General features: G+C 42.8%; 1 protein-coding gene across 1 annotated transcript in view; it reads right to left on the reverse strand.

The window, feature by feature from the left end:
- nfatc1 (nuclear factor of activated T cells 1) overlaps positions 1 to 25901 on the reverse strand; it is a 44504-nt gene that overhangs the window by 10619 nt on the left and 7984 nt on the right. Inside the window, exons 4-8 of the mRNA XM_079522739.1 lie at positions 24398 to 24600; positions 22344 to 22516; positions 19752 to 19892; positions 11109 to 11164; positions 4435 to 4567 (exon numbers count right to left, since the gene is read on the reverse strand). Coding sequence (XP_079378865.1) covers positions 4435 to 4567; positions 11109 to 11164; positions 19752 to 19892; positions 22344 to 22516; positions 24398 to 24600 — 706 coding nt within the window. The remainder of the gene's footprint in view (positions 1 to 4434; positions 4568 to 11108; positions 11165 to 19751; positions 19893 to 22343; positions 22517 to 24397; positions 24601 to 25901) is intronic.

Consider the following 25901-nt stretch of genomic DNA (forward strand, 5'->3'; position numbering starts at 1 on the left):
CATAACCGCTTAGTTCAAGGCATGGCTAAGTGAAACAAAATGGTGGAGTGGTGCGCTCGAGGCTTTGCGGACTGTGGTGATTTTACAAGCGGGGACCATGGCTGGAGCTCAGACAAGCCGGGTCTTTCTCCGCAGCCTTGTTCTTAGTCCCCAGGACTTGGCCACCCGGCCAGATTCCAGCATAGCTCATGTTGAACATAAAGATTTGAAATGAGGGCCCTCAATCTGCTCCCGTTTATGATACAGCATCAATCTTATATAACAAGCCACGCAGCGCTGTCCATCTATAGGGAAACGAGTGCAATGTTCTCAGCCCCAGTTTCATCACCGCATCAGCTTTCTTTAATCACAGTAAAAGGGGATCTATCACTTCTTTTCATGGATGTGGGGATTGAGAAGCTGTTTCACATTAGGAAGAGAAGCGTGTGCTTGGGTTCAGGGTTAAAGCAGTAAATAACTCTTGCTTTATTCTTTTTACAGCGTGTCTTATTGGACGTTCTCAGTTTGTTTTGGCTACCTACAGTCAACCGTTTTTATTCGATTTTTATTTTGTCTGTACTTGTGGAGGTTTGTGCAATCTGTGTTTTGCCAGGTTGCTTGTCTTCTTAGCCAGGTCTTTTGAGAGTCTTTATTTTCTATCGCAGCGCGACTGGCTGGGTGACCACTTGAACCATTAAAACCCTATACTTCATTGAAGTTTGTTGGTTGGGAAGACGAGATGCGTGACACCGCAATCACTTCACTTCCATTTTCTGGCGACGGTGAGTCGCAGACAGTATGAATACTAAAATCTGTGAGACTACACGTAGTGCAACGGATTCCTGGACACACTAACCCATAAATATATATTTTGGGGGGGGGGGATCATGAGTAAATATCCCTTTTTGTTTGTGTTTCTTACAATTTCTTTAAATGATTATTTACCCCCCCCCCCCCCCCCCCCCAAACAAAAACAAAAGAATTTCAGAAGTTTCCATAAATTAAAAAAAGAAATAGTTATATCTCGCAACGCACGGCAATGTGAAATAGGCATTGTGAGGTTCAAGGGTTGTGCTTTATTGTCTAGTACAGGTACATTAGACTAGAGTAAACCTTTTTCTTTTTTTTGCTTCCATCAGATATAACAAAAACAATAATGATAAAACCATAAAAAGATATTAAAAAGAAAGTACGAGAGTGCAAGAAGCAGCAAAACAAATCGGTCAGTGTATACACCAGCGTATGTACACATGCATATAATCATGGTATACATAATATACACCAACAGCATTTTTTCAGTAGCTGCCACCTAACCTTATGTAAACAACTTATACAATATATTCTATATACTGTACAGCAGAATAGATTAGGTAGGAACAGTTCAAGCATAAAAGAAGAAGAACTTGAAAATAGTCTATTTTCCCTATAAGTGGTAAATTCAAAATGTATTGTTTGGGGGTCAAGAGCTGAAAGGTTTGTGAAACACTGGCATGATAGAGCACACTGCCGTCCAGCCCTCCCTCCTTCCTCTGTCAACAACTCTATAGCAGGAACTCTGATGAGACGCCTTTACACCAACCACAAGACTAAAATAGCAGGCGCACCCCTATTTTCGGCACAGCCACAGGAAGCGTGTCTGTTAGTGGAGGACAGACAGATGCAGAAATCACACAAAACGAGTGGGAGAACTGCAAATGTTTGTCTTTGCCACAAAAAACCTTGTGAGAGTGCACACAGTAAAACTCCAGTGTTACTTTAACGCTTGCCAAAAGGCTACAATTGCACACTCTCACTCTATAGCGTGAAAAGTTCTAGTCAAGGTATGAATTAAAATATGTAAACAAACTGATTCAGAATCCGGCGGCATCATTATTCATTTGCACATCTCTGCTTTTGATATCATCCCTCTGAATTAAATACATGCACTTCCTTTTGGGAACACGTGGTTTCATTCCTCAGAAAAATCTCTCTGATCAATAAATGTTCATATTCACCTAGTTTTTTTTTGCACCCAAAAAAAGGTGTTTTATAGTACCTCAAACCTGCCTCTTTGCCCTCATTTAGCATTTCAGGATCTATTGCTTAATATGCCAATATGTCATGTTGCATGCACATCGCACCAGTTTTCAGTGCTGGTCTGGAAACCACATTGTTGGAGGTACAAATCCATATGAATGCTTTATGCATAGTGCCAAAGACCACCAGGATCTTTATGGGTAAGCTTCAAAAACATAGTAACCACACACAAAAACATTATTCTTTAAATAGCAGATGTCTCCACAACACAGATATACAAACTCACAATGTATTGTGAGCTTATGTGGTTAATAAAATAAATTACAAATTGAACCCTTTCTTTTTTCTTTTTTTTTTACTGTACTGTACACATTCACCAGATCTGCCACTTGTACAATAATGTTCTTCCTGATTCTCAGCCGCTTGAGACATCAACCATAATATGTCCACCACCTCACTTGTACAACAATGTTCTTCCTGATTCTCAGCCGCTTGAGTCATAAACCATCTCAGCCTGCATGCTTCATGAAATGTACATCCTTTCTAGAAGACAGTGACCAGACTGGCTGTCCCCTGCTTCTGATTGTCCCCTGCCAGACTCTCCCTCACCAGCCTGCAGGACAATACTCCACTTTCACAGCAGGGCGCTGTGGCGCCCACATACAGGGCAGGGCCAGTGCCGTTGAATCACAGCTTTGAACCACCCTGGATGCTCGCTCCAACTCCCAGCGGCAATTAGCAGTGCTTTTTTTTCTTCAGCTGTTGGGTCAGCGGTTTTATTTAGTCTGGCAATAGGTTTGCTATTCACATGACAGGCCTTTCCCATAGCCTTGCATTTCCCCGCCCTTCTATGCCCCATTCATAGCAGAGTTCCAACAGCTACAGGTATGGAAAAGAACAAATTTTATTGAGATAGATTTTTACAATGGAGTAATAATAGTGTTGCTTTGTTCCTCCCTTGCAAACCACAAGACAAGGGGAACACAATCGGTTTGTTCTCGTTCTCAGATGTAAAAAATGGTGGCTAAGATCATTCTCATTTTGTCTAGGATCTGAAAGGACAAAGGGCAGACAGAGTTGGATTTGGCATTATAGGACCACTTCACCACTTTTCAACCTATCTTCATATAATTGGTCCTCACTATATGATCATGACAAAATAGCACAATTCTTACCAGCTGCTGTGTGAAGCACAGCGGAGCTGGTTTATGAACGATCGTGTTGCCTTTCTGGACTAGCAAGCTATCTCTCTCATTGGCTACCATGGTGCCCGTAGTGCCAGTACTAGCAAGCTATCATTTTCATTGGCTGCCTCGTAGTGCCCGTACTAGCAAGCTATCATTCTCATTGGCTGCTGTATTGGCTGCCTCGTCTCTAGGCAACCAGACACTTTTTGCCTCTAGCCGACCTCTCAGCCATGGGATGCTAGCTGAACAGCCATGAAGTCAAACCATCCGACACTACTTTGATGAAACTGGAACCCGCCGCCAATGCCTCAGAATTCTTTAGGCCAACTAATTTGAGCATAACAGTGCAGCGCAGCTAAACAGTGCGTAGACCTGCATGAGAGCACACCCGCTGATTTAATGGGTAACAGTAACACATTTGAGTCTCAGTCTTGTCACTGTACCCGTGGACCCCCACGCAGACTACCGCGGACCCCCGCGCCGACCTCCGTGGGGACCCCCGCTGTACCCGCGGACCCCCACGCAGACTACCGTGGACCCCCGCGGTTTTGACACATGAGATGTTCTTTAATACCTGCCAAGCCAATGTCAACACTACAACAGACAGCTGTGCGTAAGCTGCGAAATATAATGGTTTGGAGAATGGCCTACCTACCAAATATATTTTAAAATAAATCTTGTTTAAAAAAACATCTGCCTGAATAAAATATTTGATCATGAACATTAGTGAGGACCAATTATATGAAGATAGGTTGAAAAGTGGTGAAGTGGTCCTTGAATAACTAAAGTGAGGGTAGAATTTGATTTGTTTTAAAAACATATACGCGAAAAATGGCTGATCTGCTATAGAGGGTATGCGTGTCACATCATCATACCTGAAAGTTATGCGGGAATGCCTACTGAGTGACAAAAACTACTTTCTGGCCTTGACAACCCATACATCCAAACAGAACATCTGATTGCATTAAACAACGTTAAACTCACTTTGCCACTCGATTTGCCACTTACTTTATGCATGACATACCCTCTATTTTGAAATTGTTTTGAAATTGTTAAATTGTGATATTATCGAACAAATAGGCCTATCAAACATATCAGACAGTCTACAGTGATGAAATAATAATAATATATGTAATAATAATTTTAAAAAAATGACCAGAGGGGGATATCAAAAGCAGAGGTATGAATCCCCCAACAGCGTCAGTAAATGCCTAAGAGTGAAAAATGAATGAGTCAGAGAAAGAGAATTTACCATTGGCAGGCACATAGGTGAAACGCTGGTATTGGCTTCGTTTCCTCTTGCCGTTGCATACGTAGAAATTCACTTGGACTGGGGTGGATAGTCTCTGGTTCCGATAAGGAGGGATTTCAACCAGAAGTGAATTCTGCAACACACACAGAGATAACATAAGCCCCCGACACTATAGCTCAGACATATTGGTCGGATCGGATGTGCGATGTAGGTGTGAGGGCCGCGTAGCAGCCCGAACCTCTAGTGATTGAAAAGGACGAACAAATATCTCTTATAGAGCTCGCAACACTGTTGTGTGATGGAGAATAGGTTAATAACTTAACCCCTATACTTACTGTATGACACAAATAACAAAAATAGCCGATCTACAAACTGTGAGCTGTTTTTGTGCTATTGTTTTGGCCAAAAATAGGGATGCCAGGTGTAAAACAGAACAATTATGGGCAGGGATATCTTTAACTTTTCCTCACAGATCTCAGAGTCCCAATTAATAGGGTTGTATAGGGTTGTGTTGCTAAATATGAACAGGCTAGGTCAAATGACATAGACTCCTCTCTTGACAATATCTTTGACTAAACCCAGTCCTTACAGTCCCGAATAAATAAATCAAATACACTCAATGCCGAGTAAGGATATTACCAGAGCCAGGAAGCAATGAAATGACCATAAATACTATTCTCAAACTGATTTTGATTTCCATTTTCCCATATACCCCTAAGCCTAGATATAAAAAACTACTTTTTTAAAAACAGATTATAGTCCATATGGGAGAGACAGTGAGAAGCCCTGAAATAAGGTCATAGTAAACTATGGTTGTTTTCATGGCGAGTTACTCTAAATTCAACTAGGGAGGATCCAGACAGTTTATTTCCCCTGCGCAGCTCCCTGCTGTCTCAGGAGCGAGCACAGAGCCACGAGAAGCCAAGAAACCGGGTTCAACCCCTGGCCATGTAAACTACACAAGATATATGTGTTTATATGAGTGGGTGGAAGTTACGCTGCGTGTGTGCGTGCGTGCGTGCGTGCGTGTTTTAGGTGAAGGTGTAGATGTTTGTTTGCTTAACCCATTAAGACCTGAGGCCGATTCTACAAGTGCCTAAATCGGTAGTACTAAAACCTTTTTGTGCCAAAGACCTGCAGAATGTTTTGGCCGCAAAAACCCCCCAGAAGAGATGACTTAAATCACTCCGACGAGTGTTAAAAAAAATTTCAAACTAAACTTCAAACTAAGCGGCATGAAGTGACTCGCTGTGAGCTATTTTTGAGAAACGCAATTCTATTTCCTAAAAGTTTTCTGAAAATCTCAAATCTCAAATTAATGCAATGTAATGTAAATTTGGGCCTAAGTGCAGAATTAGTAGATTGCGTGTCATATTGTTATATGAATGCGAGTATACGTGTCAGTATGAAGCCCCATTTATAATTCTTACAGTAAGAGAATATTGAAACACAATGTGAGCTTATGGATCGGCGTGTGCAAGACCATTTTAGGTCGTACAACAGAGTATAAATCACCTCTGAGTGTGTGTGTGTGTGTGTGAGAGAGAGAGCGCATGTGCACACGCACACTATTCAGTAGCCAGAAAGGAAGTCATCTGTCTGAGTATTATGGTTTGGAGGAAGGCTAACTCTGACAGGTACAGGTGAGACATGACACACGATGAGTTAAATCAATGCAGTCATAAAGTCAAGTGAAGCCAGATGGGGCACTTCACCCACTCTTCCTCATTGCCTTCCAAACTGCACTGCACAACACAGGAAAACAGCCTTCTGAATCTGTCATCCGCTAGCTTAAATTATAAACTGTGCATATACCGAGCAGAAATATGGCCATCGGTCACTTGAAGGAATGATGAGGCTATGGTTATCATTGTCATACTCATGGGGGTTCCCAGTCCCACACTCCCTCTCGACGTAAGAGCAAAATGAGAATAAGGTAAATGTCCTGCTTTAATTTTATTAAAGGGATGGGGAATCGCACAGCTTAAAAATATATAAAGTTCCAGCAGGTTTAGCGATACTCTAAATGCATTAAACATTTTGCCGTTCTTTTTTTGCCATTTTGGGTGATTTGGAGATACATCTTCCTAATACTGTGTCCTACTGATGCAGCCAAGTGTATTAATTATTAATGCAATATTGCTCAATGTCTCCTGAAAAAGAAGTGAGTAAATGATTTTTACACTCTTTCTGAATAGCTTCTATACTCTCATTCGATTTCCCTGTGGTCAATCCCTTGCTCCTGAACTCTTCAAATCTCTTTCTCTCTAGGGATGCAGGGGATGCTGAAATTGTCAGCCTCATAGACTGGTACACCTGCAGTCGTAGTTCCAGCACCAGTTCTGTTCTGGATTCTTGGAACCTTGGTGATTTCTAGCAAACCGGTCCGCGAAATGAAAAATACGTTTTTCACACTTTTAGAGCATATCTGTGGTCATCATATGGGCATACCTAACAATCTATGCCAAAACAATGGTAAAATGTCCATCTTTGTGTATTTTAACTATTTTTATATCAAAAGTCCATAAGAATCACATTTGAATTACTTCCTTTGAAAGAAAACGTGATGCGTGTCGAGTCCTGCAAGAATCAAAATGAATCTTGATTTCATTCACCTGGTTTATTCCCATCGCTGCGTGACCTCCAAACACAGCTGATTTTTATTACAAACCTAATCTCATTCAAGATGACATCCAGACAGTGTATTACTCATTTTAAACGTAATCATCACGCTAAAATATGTATGAAAACATTATAGGTTAGAAATAAGCCACAACCTTTGCTGCCCGTCTCTCTGTGACATGTAAACAAACCAACGCACGCGCATGTAGCGGAGCTACGTCAAATACCCTGAAGGGATGCAACATTCTGATTGGTTCAAAAACACACAGCTTTCTGTTTCAGAGTGAAACTTCAAAATAGAATGCTTGCACAGGGTCTTTAACAAGAGCCATCGTAACCAATCAGCTCTAACCCGCATAGTGTTAGCAGTGGTGGAAAAAGTACTCGGATGTCTTAACCGATGCCATGCCGCCACTAGAGGCGGTATCCAGTCAAATGCGTGAAAAACCAAAGAAGAAGAAGATTTAAGACCTTGGCCCACCCATAGATGGGCCCACCAGGCAGTGATGCAATCCTGCTCTGTAGTCAGGGGCTCACAACACAACACGGCCGATCGCTGGGAGGAGGAGGATTATTAGCACGATCATGGATTCAAGTTTTAAAGCTTCTAAACATCCTAGTTTGTCCCATTTTGAGCAGAGAAAGACTAATAAGTCACATTGTACATAGTCTATTTTCAAATGGCCGAAATGTAGATTGTCTATTTTTAAATGTATGTTTTGTAATAATAATCAAAATCCACAAAGTAACTAACGTTTTCAAATAAATGTAGTGGTGTAAAAGTACAATATTTGCTTCCTAAATGTAGTGGAGTAGAAGTAAAAAGTATTGGAAATTGGAAATACCACCACTGAATGTTAGTCTATCGATTGATTGATTGTTAATAATACTGTATATGAAGCCCTAATTTGCAGTAGCCCTCAGTAACAGTAGGCAACAACATTGTCCCAGATTGGTAAACACCACTGATACATTCTGGTCATGTAATTAGACAACACGGAAAGTGATAACAAACTTTTCTATGACAATATTTTGGTTAGGTGGGGACTTAACAGCAATGTAACTAAGACACATTGCTCGCTTTCGCCATAGTTTACACGGCATCGGCATCTTCCAACCTGTAGAATATTGACACGCCCACTTTGGTTCACAGTTCAAGGCATGAAAAAACAAACTTTTAGGCTTACGATTCGGAACCAATTTGTTAGAAACACTCTGAACCAGTTCTAAATTAGGCAGGAAAACAACAACGCAAATAACAACCGGTTTCACACTGGTGGAAAAGGGGAGACTAAACTAAGTCCTCTTTTATTCATCGGATATTAAAAAATACTAATAGCCATTCTAGGCTCACAATGCATTGCAATACGAAGCGGTGTGAGCTTGTACATTGGCAACAACATTTTCACCTATAATGACATGTGCAAAATAGAGACGCCAAGGTTAATGTGGTTAAGATACTATCAAACATGTTTGACTTTGTTGGAAAGGTCAAAACGAGAACAACACTGCAAGACCCCACCTGAGAGTCATGGTGAAGCACGCACCAACTGAGTTAAGACTTTAAATCACTTCAAATATAGCCAAGTGTAAGGCCAGCATTACGCACTAGAGGTTCTTATCTGACAACTGCAATTTGTTTTATTTCGTAAGAATGAAGAATTGACCATGTGGGGGAAATTTGAAGACAGGTCTATAGAGAGTCTAAACCCCCAAGTAATCTGAATCATCAGACCTAATGAAACCTGATGTAAATAACTATTCTAGATCACCATTTAATCCCTACCTTTTCCTAAATCTAGTTTTTAGAGGAAAGTCCGTCCTTGACAATGACAGAGACGGTGAGGTATTCCTGAATGTGCAGTCTGCTTTGCTTTGTGGTGCAATAGAATAGGTACAACCTTTGCCAAGGCACTGTCAAGTGTTTTAAATGGGACAAGTCCAGGAGACTGAGGCTGAGAGAGCAGGGAGCCCTTGTGTGTGTCAGAGCATCCCACAGCTGTCTACCTGCTGTGTGTGTGTTGTGTGTGTATGTGTATGTGTATGTGTATGTGTGTGTGTGTGTGTGTGTGTGTGTGTGTGTGTGTGTGTGTGTGTGTGTGTGTGTGTGTGCGTGTGCGTGTGTGTGTGTGTGCGTACGCGTACACATCTGTGCATATGTGTGTATATGCTGTGGGGAGACACAGGGAGCAGGTGCAGTGTCTCATATGTAGACACCCTCTAATCCCCTCGTCCATCTCCCAGACTCCCAGAACACATTGCTCACTCTCACTCCCTCACTCCCTCTCTCACTCTCCATCTCAGTCCTCGCAGCATCTCCAGGCTTGCCGCCCAGCTATTCTAGGCCAAAGCAAGGACACTCTTTTACACTTTCAAAGTAAAATTAACACTCTGGATTTTGCTGTGCAATATACAGCAGATTCAAAGCAACTTAACCCATCTCAATAAGATTTCTCAATAAGACAGGCAGGCAGTATAGGAATATAGTACTTATTTTTGATACTAGCACACTAATCTACATATTTTTGTGTAGATTCTTGTAAAAACAGTGATTATATTGCATTTATATGTTGGCACATTATTTTCTTTTGTTATGTCCTGTATGGGTGTCACATACAGTATATTGTAAATACGTCATTATTTTATTTGATGTATGCCCTGAAATCCTGAATAAACAAAACTGAGAAAAAAAAGACAGACATAGCAGTAGTCGTCCTCAGAGTAGTAGTAATAATAGCATGTTCCACTGGAAGGAGACGGCCAGGCAGACCAAGGACCAGATGGGGGTAACTTTCTTGCCATTATTTTTTTTTTTACTATTTTGAAAAATATCTTAAATTTGTTCAACTGATCTACATCGACACATTGCGAGTTTGTAGATAGGCTATTTGGACTATTAAAAATTGTTTTTCAATATAGTAAAATATGGCAAATAAGTTTAGGCATAAAGGGTAAGCACAGCACAAGTGAGGCTTCAGGCAGCAACGCATCACTCTTCTATGGGCTATATAGACCGTAAGGCTATGAAGCAATATAGCACTGGTCATAACGGGCAACGGATAATGGATCTCAAAAAGGCAATGCATGTGGCACGGTGATTGGTTTCATTATTGTAACGCCAAACAACACATATGCAGTGTTTTAGGGATTTAGGCAGGTGACCAAAATAGCCACTTTAGTGGGGTAACGCCCCTTCCCCAATGCTAAATCCCCAAATAGTGGCTTTGGAAAGCTCGGATGTAAATAGAGCCCTATGTAGAAGAGAGAATTGGACTGACCCCGTGAAGTGAACGGAGTTGTTGTAACTCTGTCTTACTCTATGGCTCTGCTCAAGCCATGCAGTGAGGAAGCAGGTGCTTCTTACAAAATGACAACAAAAGACGTCAGGGAAGTTATATTATATCATAGGATAAATATGTTGATATTAACGTTAAGGTAACGCTTTGGTTAATGGTTCAAATTTGGTAAAACAATCGAGTTGTCATAGCGTGTTGAACTTTATGCTCGGCACTGTCGGCAGTGCAAAGGCGGATGGAAACTCCAAGCTGAAGATATAATGATAAACAACTGGTGCAACATAAATTAACGGTGGATTAGCAATGGCTAAGAAGACACATTTACACATTTATTTTTTTATTTACAAACTGCGCCCACACCGCAATGATTGACTGGGATTTACGTGGCGTGTCATTCATGTCAATGAGCATGTAGCGGCGCTGCAGCACCACCAACAGCGGGCTGCGTTTTAGGAACTCTTAATAATGTACATAATGATATTATGATAATGACGGCATTCGGTCATTTCGGGTCCTCAGGTTTTGTACGGGTAACGGTCCTCATATTTATTATAATAGGCGGTTCTGTTCGGCTCCGGTTCCGACAGCTCTCGGTGCTTTTTGGGCTCTGAGACAGAATTCTCTCTGCTGGAGCTGTTGCCTCCGCGACCCAATTCTGGATAAGCGGTTGAAGGTGGATGGATGGATAATGATACAAATACTTATACTAATACTAATACTAATACTAATAAAAATAATAATAACTTAATTACTTACAGACTTCGAGGAATCCCTGTCAACCTTGGCCTCAGTCTCCCAAAGGTGGTGACCATCTAAAAAAAAGGAGCAAAGAAAATAGTGAGACATTTCACAGTATAAGCCATTACCAAAAAAAAAAGGGAAAAAAGTACAGCCTACTTGGATTCCCATTCAACAATGATGAAATCATTGTTGAAGAAATGCGACGAGTGTTGTTATTATTATCTGTTACATCAGTGATATATAAAACAGCTGTGGAGAGCCAAGGCTATCGCAAACGTCATTTGTCTGACCCAGAACTCATGAGCTCATATCCTTAGTCTGAGTCTAACTCCGTAACTAACAACTGTATGGGGAGGGGGTAGCAGACAAAAAAAAAGTTCAGATCGAGAAAGTTCAGATCGAGACAATTATAAAAACAGAGGAAGACAGAGGAAGACACAAAGACAGAAAGAAACTGAATACTGCTAAGAGACAGAGTCAGTCAGACGGACAACGTTTACAGATGGATGGCACAGACAGACAAAGCCGGATGGGAATCTGATGCAATTCTCAACACTGAGAAAGAAAGAGAAGAAGAGTGACGTCGTTGGTGGATAGAAGAAACCTTAACTTCAATCCTCTGTGCATTCCCAACACGCAGAACCGATTCCGACTGGCTCGGCTCGTTAAAAGAGCTATAAAATAAGGATTCCGATAACCAGTGGGCAGAGGATGACTGGAAACTGACGACTTAATCCTCATTTTTCACCATTGTGAAGGCTCCTCAGTCCTCATGCATACACACACACACGCAAGCACGCACACACACACTCACATGGACACACCAATATCAGCCTTTTCTGTCATCCTTACATAATAATGTTTATGGTAAAAAGGCCCCATCAACTTAAACCTGTCCCAATAAAGCAGCTTTCCCCATCAGGCAATAAAACTGGGTATTTGTTAGAAAACATGTGTCCCTCACTGAAACAAAAAAATAAGAAGCTTTTCTGAAAAGAAAGACATTTTCACAATTTTCCCACAGTTTTATGACATTAAGGAGGAAACCATTGCACTTTTTAATAACTTTTTTCTTTTTCTTTACAAGGCTCGAAAACAGACGTGAAATCACTGTGAAAATGCCCTGTTGCATTAGGAGACGGCAGCTGAGAACTAAATGTCTGGCTGTGGCCATTCTGCAGACCAGCTTCATTGAAGGAAAATTAACTGAGATGGGTATCGTACTGTGCTCAGACGAGAGGATGCCTGCATGGTATTTGATGGCCAGTTAGAGTTGCATAGACAGCGTGATGGATGGGGTGTCGTCCCTGGTCTGAGCTGTGAGGTGACAGAGATACAAGGCACATGATGATGCCTCCTATTATGTGTGAGGCACCATCAATTTATCCTGGCTAATAAGCCAGACCGAATCAGCCGTTGGCAAAAAAAAAATTGCCTGCCAGCGGATTACGGTCTGGAGAGGCTCAATTGTACGCCCATTTCCTACACCAGAGAACTGGTGTGGCCAATCGGGACACGGTATGCAATATGGGCGGGCTTTGGTACAGTGACGTTCAATGCTTGAGTCCTTTGACTGACAGTAGCTCTGACCAATTGCGTCAAAGAGAAAATGTTTGAACCCGCCCCCCGGGAAACAAGATCCATACACAGCATCTCCAGACTCAAATACCACACAACAGTGTGGTTTGAGTCTGGCTTATTAGCCAGGCTACCATCCATTCACCTCCACCTCCTCTGTCTCTCTCCATTTACAGTATCCTCTCGTTTAATTTACTACCATCCATCCATCCACACAGTATAATAATTTAACTTTTTTAATCTGCAAGGGTCTGTCTGTCTCTTTTTAACTGTCTCTCTGCACCGACTCGTTCTTTGTCTGTCTGTCTGTCTCTCCACCAGAATGGAAGCCCTTAAGGAATACGTATATCAACCCACAGGAGATAAACATGTTTTTCAGATCATCCTGTCTCTATTTTTGTTTCAGACACAAGTACACTTTTTTGCAGCACATATTAGTGCAGAAGCAAAAAATATCAAACGGAGCAATTTGTCCTCTTTTTTGCCCCCCTCCTTGCTGCCAGGAAAATTGTTTTCCAGAAATGAAAAAAAAAAGAAGCTTTGGGACTTAAAATGCGTGGGCTACCTCTGTTTGAAAAGAGTGTACCGGATAGCTGATAACCACAGAATGTTCCAGAGCCATGGCAACATCTACACATCACTTCCACCAATTTGGTGAAAGAAAAACACAATAAGGTTGCGAATACAAGCGGCCAAAAAGAGTTTTCTCCGACGGGTGGCTTAGAGATAGGGTGAGAAGTAGGGATGTTTTTTGCTCCCAATCCGATTCCGATCATTTTATTTTGAGCATCTACCGATACAGATTTTTCCCGATCCGATATTTATATTTTATAGAACACGTTTATGCCATATCACAATAGTACAATATCGCAAATCACAGACAATTTCCAGTCTAATATCATGATATGGATATAATATTAATACTAGGGCTGTCCCAATCACCCGATCCGACCGGGACAACCCTAGTGAGAAGTTCAGTCACGCGAGAGAGACTCGGAGTAGAGTCGTTGCTTCTGTGCCTGGAAGCTTAGGTGGCTCGGGCATCTGGTTAGGATGCCTCTCGAGCGTCTCCCTAGGGAACGCCTTGGGATCCCCCAGGAGGAAGTAACTAATGTTGCCCTGGAGAAGGAAGTCTGGAGCTCTCTGGTGGAGCTGTTTCCCCCACGACCCAACTACAGATAAGCGGTTGAAGATGGATGGATGAAAAACACAGACAAACATCAGTTACAACAAAGTCTCTCTCTCTCTCTCTCTCTCTCTCTCTCTCTCGCAGACAATATCCAATATTTTATCGAAGTTTGCTAGACCACTGTAAACCCCCCCCCCCCCCCCCCCCACTCCCCCCCGAAACCACCTCAACCATATAAACCCTGCAGTACGCCTCTTAGTACGACTCACTCAGTGCCCAAACCCCATTTGACTTGGCCACATCCCAGAGTTGCAGTTGAAGACAAGTCTGATAATTCACATTTCTTTAGCTGTGGTCTATACAAGTCATTACCGTTGCACGGACAGACATAACACAGAGCAGCCAATGACACAGCAGGATTGGTGTACTGTACACAGCCAAGGCTGGCTTGTGGGGGGGAGGGATAAACAGTATACAATACGGCTATTTGTCATGCAGGGTTTATAAAGGGAATCAAACGGCTCCTTGTGCTCCTTAATTGGGGTTGGGGTGGAGTAACTCTGGTGCCCAGAGCGAAACAGCGGGGTGGCATGTGCCCAAATCCCCTATAACACACGGTAAATATAAACACATGCGCAGCCTGGGCCCATGATGTGGCACGTTGAAAGAGGTCCCTTGTCCTCCTCATCTGATGACTGAACCTTCTTCTTCCCATTCCTTGGTGCCCTCAGAAAACATAAGTATCATGGGTGTTGCATGCACGCAGTTGCAATTGAGACAAGCCAGCTCTCCAAAACTAGCTATGATAAAGGCCAGCCGCAGAGGACATACTCAAATACTGAACACTCTTCGGCACAGTGCAGTGTAGCTCCTTAAGGTGGTGCTGTCTCTGCACAATGTCATCTGCATATTGTGTCATAAATCTAGCGGCTATTCATCAAACATTGACCCCCGGGCTTCCACCATCAGGCCCGTGAGTTTATGAACCACACAGTGTAATTGATGAAACTATGAAGACTCTGTTTATGCGACTATAATTTATTTGTTTATGAAAACAACCATTGTTCTCAGAAGTGTTGGGGAGGCGGCCAAACCGCTAAACGGCTTCAAGTGGAAATCATTGTTCTATGAATGCAATGAATCCGATCCAAAGCTCTACTGACCATGTGCATCACCAAGGGGAAAGCGAACCCCCTCCCACCAAAAACGAAACCATTTCTCTAAGGAGACCCACAAACCACTAGCAGGCAAAGTATACATCTTGCTCTCGTGTGTGTGTGTGTGTGTGTGTGTGTGTGTGTGTGTGTGTGTGTGTGTGTGTGTGTGTGTGTGTGTGTGTGTGTGTGTGTGTTCTCCAAGAAGAAACCTCAAACCTCATTCACTGCAGCATTTACAGTGCTTTCATCTTGGTCAGGCTCTTGCAGGTTTTGCCTGTTAAAAGGAGGATGGTTATCTGTAATTTTCTACGGGTAATTCCAGACAGCACCTGGCAGCTTCCATGTGTACTGTGTGATAATCTTTGCGCAATTCAATTTTAAGGTCCTCTTACTTGCACGGTTACAGTGGCCAAGAACAACTAGACAGAGCTGCCGGGGAAAGCCGGTCAGGAATGCATTGGAGAATCACGGGGCAGGCCCCTACCTGCTTGGACCTTTCCTGCTTTGGCTCACTGACACAGAGACAGTGAGACTGGGGTCACAGGTCACAGAAAGAGACACATCCTGGGCTGGCTGGCTAAACTGACTCGGGGCCTTCAGTTCAGAGAGAGACCATGAGTTATTCGCCATGATACTGACTGCTGTGGAGTAGGCAGGCAGCCATCCAGAATGCCTGGCCAGATGTGAAAGCGTTCTTTTCATAAGGGTGTTTCTCAATGTCTGACTCCTCCGCAAGGATTCCCTTCAGGCTCTTGCAGTAATTTTCAGCCATTATCCACAATGGTAGAGAAATACTGAGCAGAATCCTGACTGTACATACTGTAAAACTTAGATATACGAGGATGTTACACAAAAAATAGCCGACATCAAGCTCACAACATGTTGCAACACACTGTGAGCTTGTGGATCCGATATCGTCTGTGTACGACACCCCAGTGCAACTATAAATCTACAATCTTGCTCTTTCTGTCCGTCTGTCTGCATGTGTGATTGTCACATCCAACCAATTGACCTCAAACTTCCCGTGTGTGTCCCAGATGACCCGGGGGTGCAGTGCCTAGTCGAAATTTGGTCAAACCAGCTGGTTTCCGACAAACAAAAAAACACAAATATCTGTGTCTGATTTTCCGTGGGTCTGTGGAGGCTTCACCGATTGGCTGAGCTTAGCATTTTTCCAGCTTTTTTGCCGCTGGTCCAATATAAGTGGCAGCATGCACAATGGAACTCCAGCCACATAACCTAATGTACGTCAACAGTTCTTGCTGACATCAGGGATCTCCATATTTAGCAGATTGGTCGTATGGTAGTAGGTACCCGTTAGCGCACTGGGTACGCCAACGGGTGCAAGGGGTAGTCTGATACAACAACTACAATGGGTATTGCATAAACGGGTGGGGCATGAATTCCCAACTTGCATCGTTCCTGTGTAGGCCGGTGCCCGCGGTTACCATACTTGGCACTCTAACAACGCGTACAGCAAGTACTCCAATAGCAGGTACAATAGGTATTCCATATCCAACTGGGGCATGCATTCCCAACTTGCATCGTTCCCGATTCACATTGTTCCTGACTTGCATGATCCCGAGTAATAATAACTTAATAATAAGTTAATAAGTAGTAGTAGTAAGTAGGTCAGAGAGGCTTATTGTCGGTACATTGTCGGACATTGAGGCGTGGGAGTCTATCCCCGCTGCAATGCACTAGACCCCTATGAAATGGATTGCTGAGGTGGAGCGCAAGCTTCCAGTACTTACCGCACGACTTGTCGTAACCAAGCCGTGCTACTCATACGCCGAGTGTGCTGTGCTTGGGATCAAACCCATGACCTTGTGGTCCAATGGTGATACCTCTACCGACTGACCTACCCAGACACAAAAGTTATGATGTATGGGATATTGTACTGCGATGCTATAGAGGGTATGCGCATGCATAAAGCGAGTGGCAAATCGAGTGGCAAAGTGAGTTTAACATTGTTTAATGCAATCAGATTTTTCTGTTTGGATGTATGGGCTGTCAGGGCCAGAAAGTCGTTTTTTGCCACTCAGTAGGCCTTTCCCGCATAACTTCCGGGTTTGATGATGATGTCATGATGTGAATACCCTCTATATAATCATACACAATACACAGAGTAATATACATTTTTCATATTTCATATCCTTTTAATACTATAATATATCGTGACAAATACTGTTCACATTCTTCAGACAATAACTCGTCTTTGCAAAAGTAACAGCACACATTTTGGGGACATTAAGTTCAGCCGCCTACGACAACTACACATCTGGCTTAAAGGTCACTGTAGGAACAGAGATATCCCCCTATGTGGACAATTTTACTACTTTCCTGAACCAGACTGGATTGCTGACAGGCAAGAGATTGGGGGTGACACGCAGTAAAGGTCGTTGGGATCAGGAGTATTTTCACTCAGACATATCTACTTTTTGAATAGTATCCCTATCTTTTTATGCCTTGACACACATACTTTGTTTTTCTTCCTATTTGCACGATTTGACTATCGTTCTTTACCCAACTGTCCAGTAGAACCTTAAATACCTCAAACACCAAACCACAAAAGACCAGAGGTGAATAAAGGACATGTGCAGAGCAAACCCTAATTTCCCAAATGGAAAGACTGGGTTTAATCAGTGGCAGCATCTTTTGGGCAGGCTGGGACAGGGAGAATGAAAGGGAGGTCAGGTTGAGCGAAGCTCAGATTACAGTGCTGATGTCTGCAGTACTACAGTATAGTAATCGCTTATGACTTATTGGCTGTAACCAGGAGTGACAACTGAGCTGATGTTATCATAGATCTCTGTGTTGAGAGACAGGGAGGGGCAGACGAGGATGACTGCTATGTATTTTGAGGCTGGTTGCAGACTTGGGAGCAGGTGGTAGCATGGACTCTCTCTTGCTCTCTTAAGGGAGATAGGGATTCCCTTCTGTATGACGCGTGGAGAGCAACAATCACACAGATGCACACAACCACACCCACACAAACACACACTGATATGTATGTATGTTTATTTCACATCCACATTGACACACACGCAAACAGAAATGCATGGTTGCAGTCATGCAGACACTGATTCATACAAACGTCCAAGAGTGTTAACTTGCCTTGTGAGACTTGTGGGTGTTATTTGCTGGAATATATAAAGGAAAACTGCACATTGGTAAGATAAATGATTAAGCTCTCGGCAGCAGAGTCCACTACTCTGGATTTATGAGGCTGATCGTTAAACAGTTTCTCAGTCCTCTGCTTTTGGCATGAGCAAAACAACAATATAAACAGTACGATCTAAAACTAAGGCATGTAAAACAAATCCTAAGTCTGTACACAGTCACTAGTTCAAATATGTATAAATACCTATGGGACATGTCTCCATAGGTGAAATAGTATGTTTCTGCAATGGATACCATGTTGTGTTGCTTTAATTCACTTTATCTTTACTAGTATCTCATGACGATGCCCTGGTTTCTCCCCGAGGAATGAAGAAACCATCTACTGTACCTATTTGTCTGTCTACTTGAAGACCAGCTGTACAGAAGATTCAATGGGATCCATAGGGACCTTACAGTTTACAGAGTTAATGAACTGGGATATGGAGGCACATCAGATGCAGCTTGGATAAAGGGTTGGAAGGATTTGGAAGGGGGGGTGTATGGCAGTGGTGGAAGCCTGGCTTAAGGGTGTTTCCATGGTAGGTTTGCCCAGGAATCCAATGTGAGTGCCAGACGTGGGGAAACCCTCATCAAAAACAAGGGAGCACACCCACCATCAACAACAGCCGGCCTGCAGAAGCACAGCACCCCGGCCCTAAAGACAGTTGGCTTCAGAGCTGTTCATCGTTAACCCGGAGGAATTCTGACCCGCTGCGGACAGACAACTGAGGAACTATTGAGCCAAACGCAAACACGTCGTATAGAGTTCTATTGTTCGGAAAAATCGTTCACCTTCGTCGACACAGAGTGAATAGATCATCTCCCTTTCCTTGGGATCTGGTTGAGAGAGGAGAGGCGATAACAAAGCCTTCCTCGCGCACAATCACTTCTTGTTTTGATAAACAACCCCACTGCTCTATTGTGAGTCCCCCCCACAGGACTTTTCTTTTTCACAGGTGGAACAATGTGACGGCTTCCCTCTCCACTGGGTGACTCACCGGGGGCTGATAGCATCGCACGTGTTTACATCGCTCAGCTTCGGCCCAAACGTTGCTTGTCTAAAGCTAATCAAGGAAATTGCTGTTTGTAAACCACCTCGAATCAACATCTGGGAACACTTGCCGCTCCCACCAAACCAGAAGGGCTTAGAGTAAGAAAAAGAGAAACAAATACTGCTGGGGGATGACAGACACACACGTGTGTGCACGCTCGCTCACGCATGTGACTGCACAAACACGCACTCACCGCACAAACACATGTAGCGTGTACATGCATAGGGCACGTGCATGCACAAAATACACACGCACGCACACACAGCATATGCTGCGTTTGTGATCCATTCCTCCACTGAACAGGCAATGGAAACTTCTGCAAATGTAAATGTGCTGGGTTAAAAATACAGCGCATTAATGTGCACCACATGTGGCACTCTGGCAGCATGGAGGATATTTTGACGGCGGGGGAAATAGGAGGGAGGGGGGGAGGGAGAGAGAAAGAGCGAGAAAGAAGTCCTGGGGTTACTCCAGTGACAGAGAGGGACACTCACACTCACACACACTCACACTCACACTCTCACACACTCACACACATCTCTTAACAGCTCAACATTCGCTCCAAAATACCCTCCTCTACCTTGGGCCTTTTCCACGAACACCACCTTGGAGTCGTGCTGGAAGTTGTGTCCGTTAAGGAGCATCCTCTCCCCACCGGGGGCAGGGCAGGTCTCCAGACTCTGCTTGTCCACCAGAGGCAGCTCCTGGGCCGATCTCTGGGCTGTGGGAGGAGAGAGGAACTGTCCTCAATGCTCAGCTAATACACACCCACTCCCCATGCAGACCCGAGCATCCCGATCCAAGTTAGAAGCTTTCAGGGGGCCGTCGTTGCTTCTGCGGCCCTGCCCCCTTTTCAGTAAAGAAATTAGACTCTCCTTTGCCGTTAAGAGAGAGAAATGATCTGTGTCGTTTTTATTTTTGTTATTCTGGTATTCGGTACAAGAATAACCTTTTCCTGAAATTATTTCTGTGAATTGTATTCATTGTTTTTTCTGTCTGCTACTGCGGAGTTGACTGCATCTCATTTGGAAAACTGATGATTCATTTCACTGTGACTAATATGGATAAAGGTGAAATATAGTTGTAATTAATTTTGTCAAGTCTTTGGAAACAATATAATATCATTCTGCACAAACGTTTTGGTCAAAACTGTTGCTTTATGGCAACAGTTTAACAACTAGACCAACAATGGTCTATTTCAAGGGGCTGAGTTCATAGTTATAGCACTGTTTTTCAGTTACCTCATAAGACTTGATCTGTATGGTGGCTATCAGTGCCAGAACCACATGACACAGAAGCTGATCTGCTGGGGTTTGTCCCAGTTCACTGAAAGGTTGTACAGCATGAAGTCAATAGACGTTATTGAACAAAGGCTAATTGACCATTAACGTGGACAGACATTACAATGATGATTTAGAATGATGCATGAGCCCACAAGGAAGAGCCCTGTGGAAGTTCATAAGTAAAACTGTATTTAAAATGTGCTTCTTAAATCCGTGGTCAAAGTGCTTTACAGTGGGTTACCGACTGTGCAATACAAAATGAGAATGGTACATAACACTACTACAATAAAACATTTACCATTTTAAAAAAAGACAGTACAAATGGCCTAGTTAAATCTTTGGGGTAATGCAACTGCAAATTGCTGTATTTACATTTATCTCTGCTGTCAAGAAAACATTTTTAAAACAAAGCAATACTGCCTCAAACTTTATATATTGTCAATTACTTGCATGAGAGGGGGAGAGGTCGTGGAGTTAGCTGCTTTAGCAGAGAGTTTGAGGGTCCAATGGAGTTAAGAGGTTTTGTCCGAAGCGCTATTTACAACTTTTCATTGGTTCAATATTTTTGTTAACCAACACACAGACGTAAAGGGTGTTCAATAGCACAGATTTATTATTTTTGCCCGACAGCAACGATATGCACACAGTGGTTGACAATAAAGAGAATGTTGTTGTGGCGGGTCACAAGATGATTAGCCTGGAACAGAACTATGCTTTCTATGGCATAGGGAGCTCCCGGCAGGATCCGCCAGCAGAATCTAGACACACCTGCAGCAGATGAGCCTGATTAATTAGAGAGACGGAGAGAGAGAGAGAGGAGTGTGTGTGTGTGTGTGTGTGTGTGTGTGTGTGTGTGTGTGTGTCAATTGAATAAGGCTGCAGACCATCAGTAATTTGCAGATAGAGAGAGAACAGTTGTATGCCACAATTGAATGGGCTTTTGCCCAGACTTTTTTTCTTCTTCCTGGAAATAAAAACGTCTGGGTTTCCGAGGCTACAAGATGATATACTCTGTACAGTATGTCAGTATGAGTGTACGGTATCGTATATACTCTGTACAGTATGTCAGTATGAGTGTACGGTATCGTATATACTCTGTACAGTATGTCAGTATGAGTGTACGGTATCGTATATACTCTGTCAGTATGAGTGTACGGTATCGTATATACTCTGTCAGTATGAGTGTACGGTATCGTATATACTCCGTCAGTATGAGTATACGGTATCGTATATACTCTGTCAGTATGAGTGTACGGTATCGTATATACTCTGTCAGTATGAGTGTACGGTATCGTATATACTCTGTCAGTATGAGTATACGGTATCGTATATACTCTGTCAGTATGAGTGTACGGTATCGTATATACTCCGTCAGTATGAGTGTACGGTATCGTATATACTCTGTCAGTATGAGTGTACGGTATCATATATAGAGAGTTGTACACAACATAATCCTTAATTTATTTAATTTATCCATTTATCACTTCCGAGTCCATTTGTAAACCATTTTAAATATTTGGCATCCACATTTGGGCATGTAATTATAGCCAAAAAAGATATTATAATTTGATAACAGCCCAGCAAGCCAAATTACGTCATGATGACGTTATGATGATGTCCTCGTGTGACGTTCAGGTCGTTCAGGACTAGGCCAGATCACAGCCCATATGGGGATGATCTTTACGTCATTTCCAGGACGTCTTCACCAGATCTGACTAGTTACGATATGACTTGATCGAGACATCACTAATTCGTCCAGGTCCTGACCGTACTTGCTGGGAGACATGCAACTACAAACTCACAACAATTTGCGATGCAAAGTGTAGTAAGCCATCAGCTATTTTCACCTAAATAACCTTAGGGCTCACTGTAAGTTTGTTAATACTCACAGCATTCGATGGGGTTGGATGAGGCCTGCAGGGACACAGTCCTGCCTGTGGGGTGGCTGATGTGCACCCGGAACACCATCCGAACGCGGGTGTTCTTACGCCCAATGTCAGTCTCGCCCTTGCGGAGCTCAATGTCCGAATTACGGAGTTTCAAGATCCCTGCGCAGTCAATTCTGGATGGGAGACAGAGATGGAAAAGTTGAGGCAGATGAAAACCTGTTATCAACCTTTTAATCCATTAAGACCTGAGGCCGATTCTACAAATGCCTTCGGAATCAGTAGTTCCCACAATTTCGAGATCAATCTTTTTTCAATGTGAGCTTGTACATCTGCTATTTTAATCTAAAATGACAGAGATGCTTTCTCGGTTTTAACAGGTTAATCAAGTGTGATTTCACTCCCAAGACCAGCAGGAGATTAATACACAACAGAGATTTCACACTCTCCAATATAGCCAAAATCAATCCACTGTAACAAACAAACAAATAATGGCTTCATGAATAGCTTTTTAATGGTACACGAGAGAACCCCTGTGGGAATTTCCCCCAATATTGGTCTCTCTATAAAAGGTCTCCCTGGCCAAGGAACCATATTGGCTATAATTAAAAATGTATAATTGTTACAGTCCCTACACTTTTAATAAACACGCCACCCTCAAACCCCGCTCACCCTGCTCTTCGGTCTATGCCCCATTGTCATCTAAGGTTTTACACCTAGCTTATCCATACTGAATTTGAGTTATTTTCCATCTCCTTGTTATTCGATGCTTCATTCCTTGTGTGTTTGTTCAGTAACAGCGGTCTCTCCATTTCTCCAGCTTTAGTAAACAGGATACCAATTTTATCCAATCAGGAAGGAGAACCCCACAAAGATAGTTAGTCAATAGTGCTCATTTCTTTCTTTCTTCACATATAATTTCACTTGTGCATCTTGTATCCTGCATGAGTTGTATAAAAATGGTATCCTGGCACGAAAATATATTTTCTGTCCTAAACTGTTAGCAATCTCATTGCTATTAGAGAATAGTATTGGAACATAGAGCATGTAGATAACCAAGGAAACCAAAGAAAATATCACTCTCCCTTCAGTATAATAAGGTCTGGTTAACTGACAACCTTTATACTTATTCTAACACACCCTGAGATTCTTCACCAGACATTGAGGTCTCTGCTTTACTGGAGAAGCAATCAGGTGTTGATGCTCGGACCCCAGCTGTTCAGCTCGCCGCCTACGTAGACAACCGCATTCCGAGGTGTCTATTCAAGGCTTGACAAAAAAAAAAAAAAAAGGAGATTCAAACGGCACAGTGCCAAAATGAGAAGAAACAACTTATTTTTCTCATTCTAGATCCATTGAAGGCCCGATTTCGAGTATGAGTTGAACGGATTCGTTCTCCGCTCTCAAGCGTGCCAGCAGCTTTTGTGGCCCTGCGCCAGAAAAGCTGGAGAAAAACTGAAAGCGAAGTTGATTCATGGCACAATTTAATACATGCCTCTAATCCTGACGGCCTAAATCACGATGAATGCACATTTGTGAAACATCACAATGCCTCTATTCTGTGCTGCGCCACCGAGCATCTATACGTCACGTTAGAATGCATGTCAGAATTAATAAATCTCAGACAAATCCCTTGCCTATACCGTAACCACTCTGAGGCGTGTCCTCCCTGAAAGAAAGAGGAAACCCTATCCTGAGCTGCAGGAGTTATATAAGGGGAGCCTATGTGTTACATCCATTAAAACGTAGAGAAAGTGCTGAGGCTAGCAGGCTGCTACCGCCTGGAGCTCAGACACAGCCCAGACCTCCGTTAGCCACTTTGAGGTTCCCTCCAGTAATCTGATCGCAATGGCTTATAAAAATGGGAAACCCGCTCTTCTGTGTGCAGAGGGCAGTGCGCGCACGCACGTACACACGTGCACGCACGCACGCACACAGATCTCCCCCAGAACAGCTGGCTCGCATTACAGTAGGTGTCACAGACATAACTTTTCAGATAGTCACTCCATCATTGCATGGGGGTAAACCGGGGAGGTCCTCTATCTATATCCACTCACATGGCTCTCATGTTGTTCTCTGGCAGCAGGGGAATCTCCAGGACTTTGGTGTTGTTTTGCAGAGCCTCGTGGCTGGGCGTGGACACCGTCTTGCCCGTGATGCGGTGGACCTGGTAGAAGGCGTGCGGCCGCAGGAGCCGGTCGTCCGCCGTACCGATGAACAGCTGCAGCGTCAGGGGCTCACTCTCCATGTAGCCATGGAGCTAAGGGGCAGAGGGGAGATGTCATGTTACTGTGCATGGCTCAAACCAAGGTTTCAATGTTTTTATTGGACAGGAATACAGGTAAGCGAGGAAGTAGGGCTGCAACTATCAATGACTTCATAAGATATTGTAGAAATGGTCAAAGAGACACATTCAAACACATTATTGCTCTTTTATTCAGTGTGATTTACAATAGGTGCAATAATGAAATGAGCATCAACTCCTAAATCCATCCCTTTGCAATCAACTGGGGGTTAGGACTACAAGAGGGAAACCTCAAGTCCCCAGTTAATATTCATTTGATCCCTCACAGGGGATCAAATGTCATTATTAGGTTACAAGAACAGAGATGAAAGCTATGAAGAGGGGCATTGGAAAACTTGTTATACCCACTTAAAGTTTCACTTTAAAAAAATACTTTTGTAATTTTACCGTCTACTCAGGCTTATGTGAACACCCCAGACAGTTAAGTTGCTTGCTTCAGTATTTTGATATGTGATATTCATTTTAGCTGCCCCGCCCCCTTTTCTATACAAACCCATTGTAAATTCAAATTTTAACCATTCATTGAAAACACACATCCTTTTTTTCTGGTGACTGATATTGTCCTTCTAATACCTGAGGGGGCTGTGTTTTTTCATATACTGTTTATGCATTTTTAATACTTTTTTAGAAAAGAATGAAGAGGAGGAAGAGGAGGATGAGCATGAGACTAAAATAATATTTAAAAAAAAAACAGCCTGCGTGGGGGGCCCCGGCCTACTGACATCTCGTTACGCCACTGAAGGGTTTGTATAGGAAGGGGCAGCTAAAATGAATATCAAATATCTAAATACTGAATCAAGCAGTCTTGGGTGTTCACATAAGCCTGAATTTCACATAAGCCTAAGTGAAATACTCCTTTAAACCCTACAGTTACAGTATATACTTAGTTGACAGTAGTCCCCGAAAGTTCTATACTAGCCTCCCTCCTGTTTTTACTCTGCACTAAATAAACATGGATATATATATATAAATGCAGTAATATTAGTCATGCGCATCCTTTCATTCTATATTGAAGAAGCCATGCTCTATGGATGAAGGTTTTTAAACAACGTATCCATTTAGGAACTTGGTAATTGGTATCAGTCCCATTCTAGTTTATTCCTTAATTTACCACCAAAGACCCATATACACTTTCTCCATTAACGTCAGTCCAATTCTGGACTGATTGACTGTTGGTCCTACTGTAGTTGGATCTCAAGGGCAAGTGCTGCTACAGACCAGTACAAAAAAAAACTGAAAAATAACCTTTAAGTACA

This window comes from Electrona antarctica (genome assembly GCF_951216825.1).
Source record: "Electrona antarctica genome assembly, chromosome: 15".
Taxonomy (NCBI): domain Eukaryota; kingdom Metazoa; phylum Chordata; class Actinopteri; order Myctophiformes; family Myctophidae; genus Electrona; species Electrona antarctica.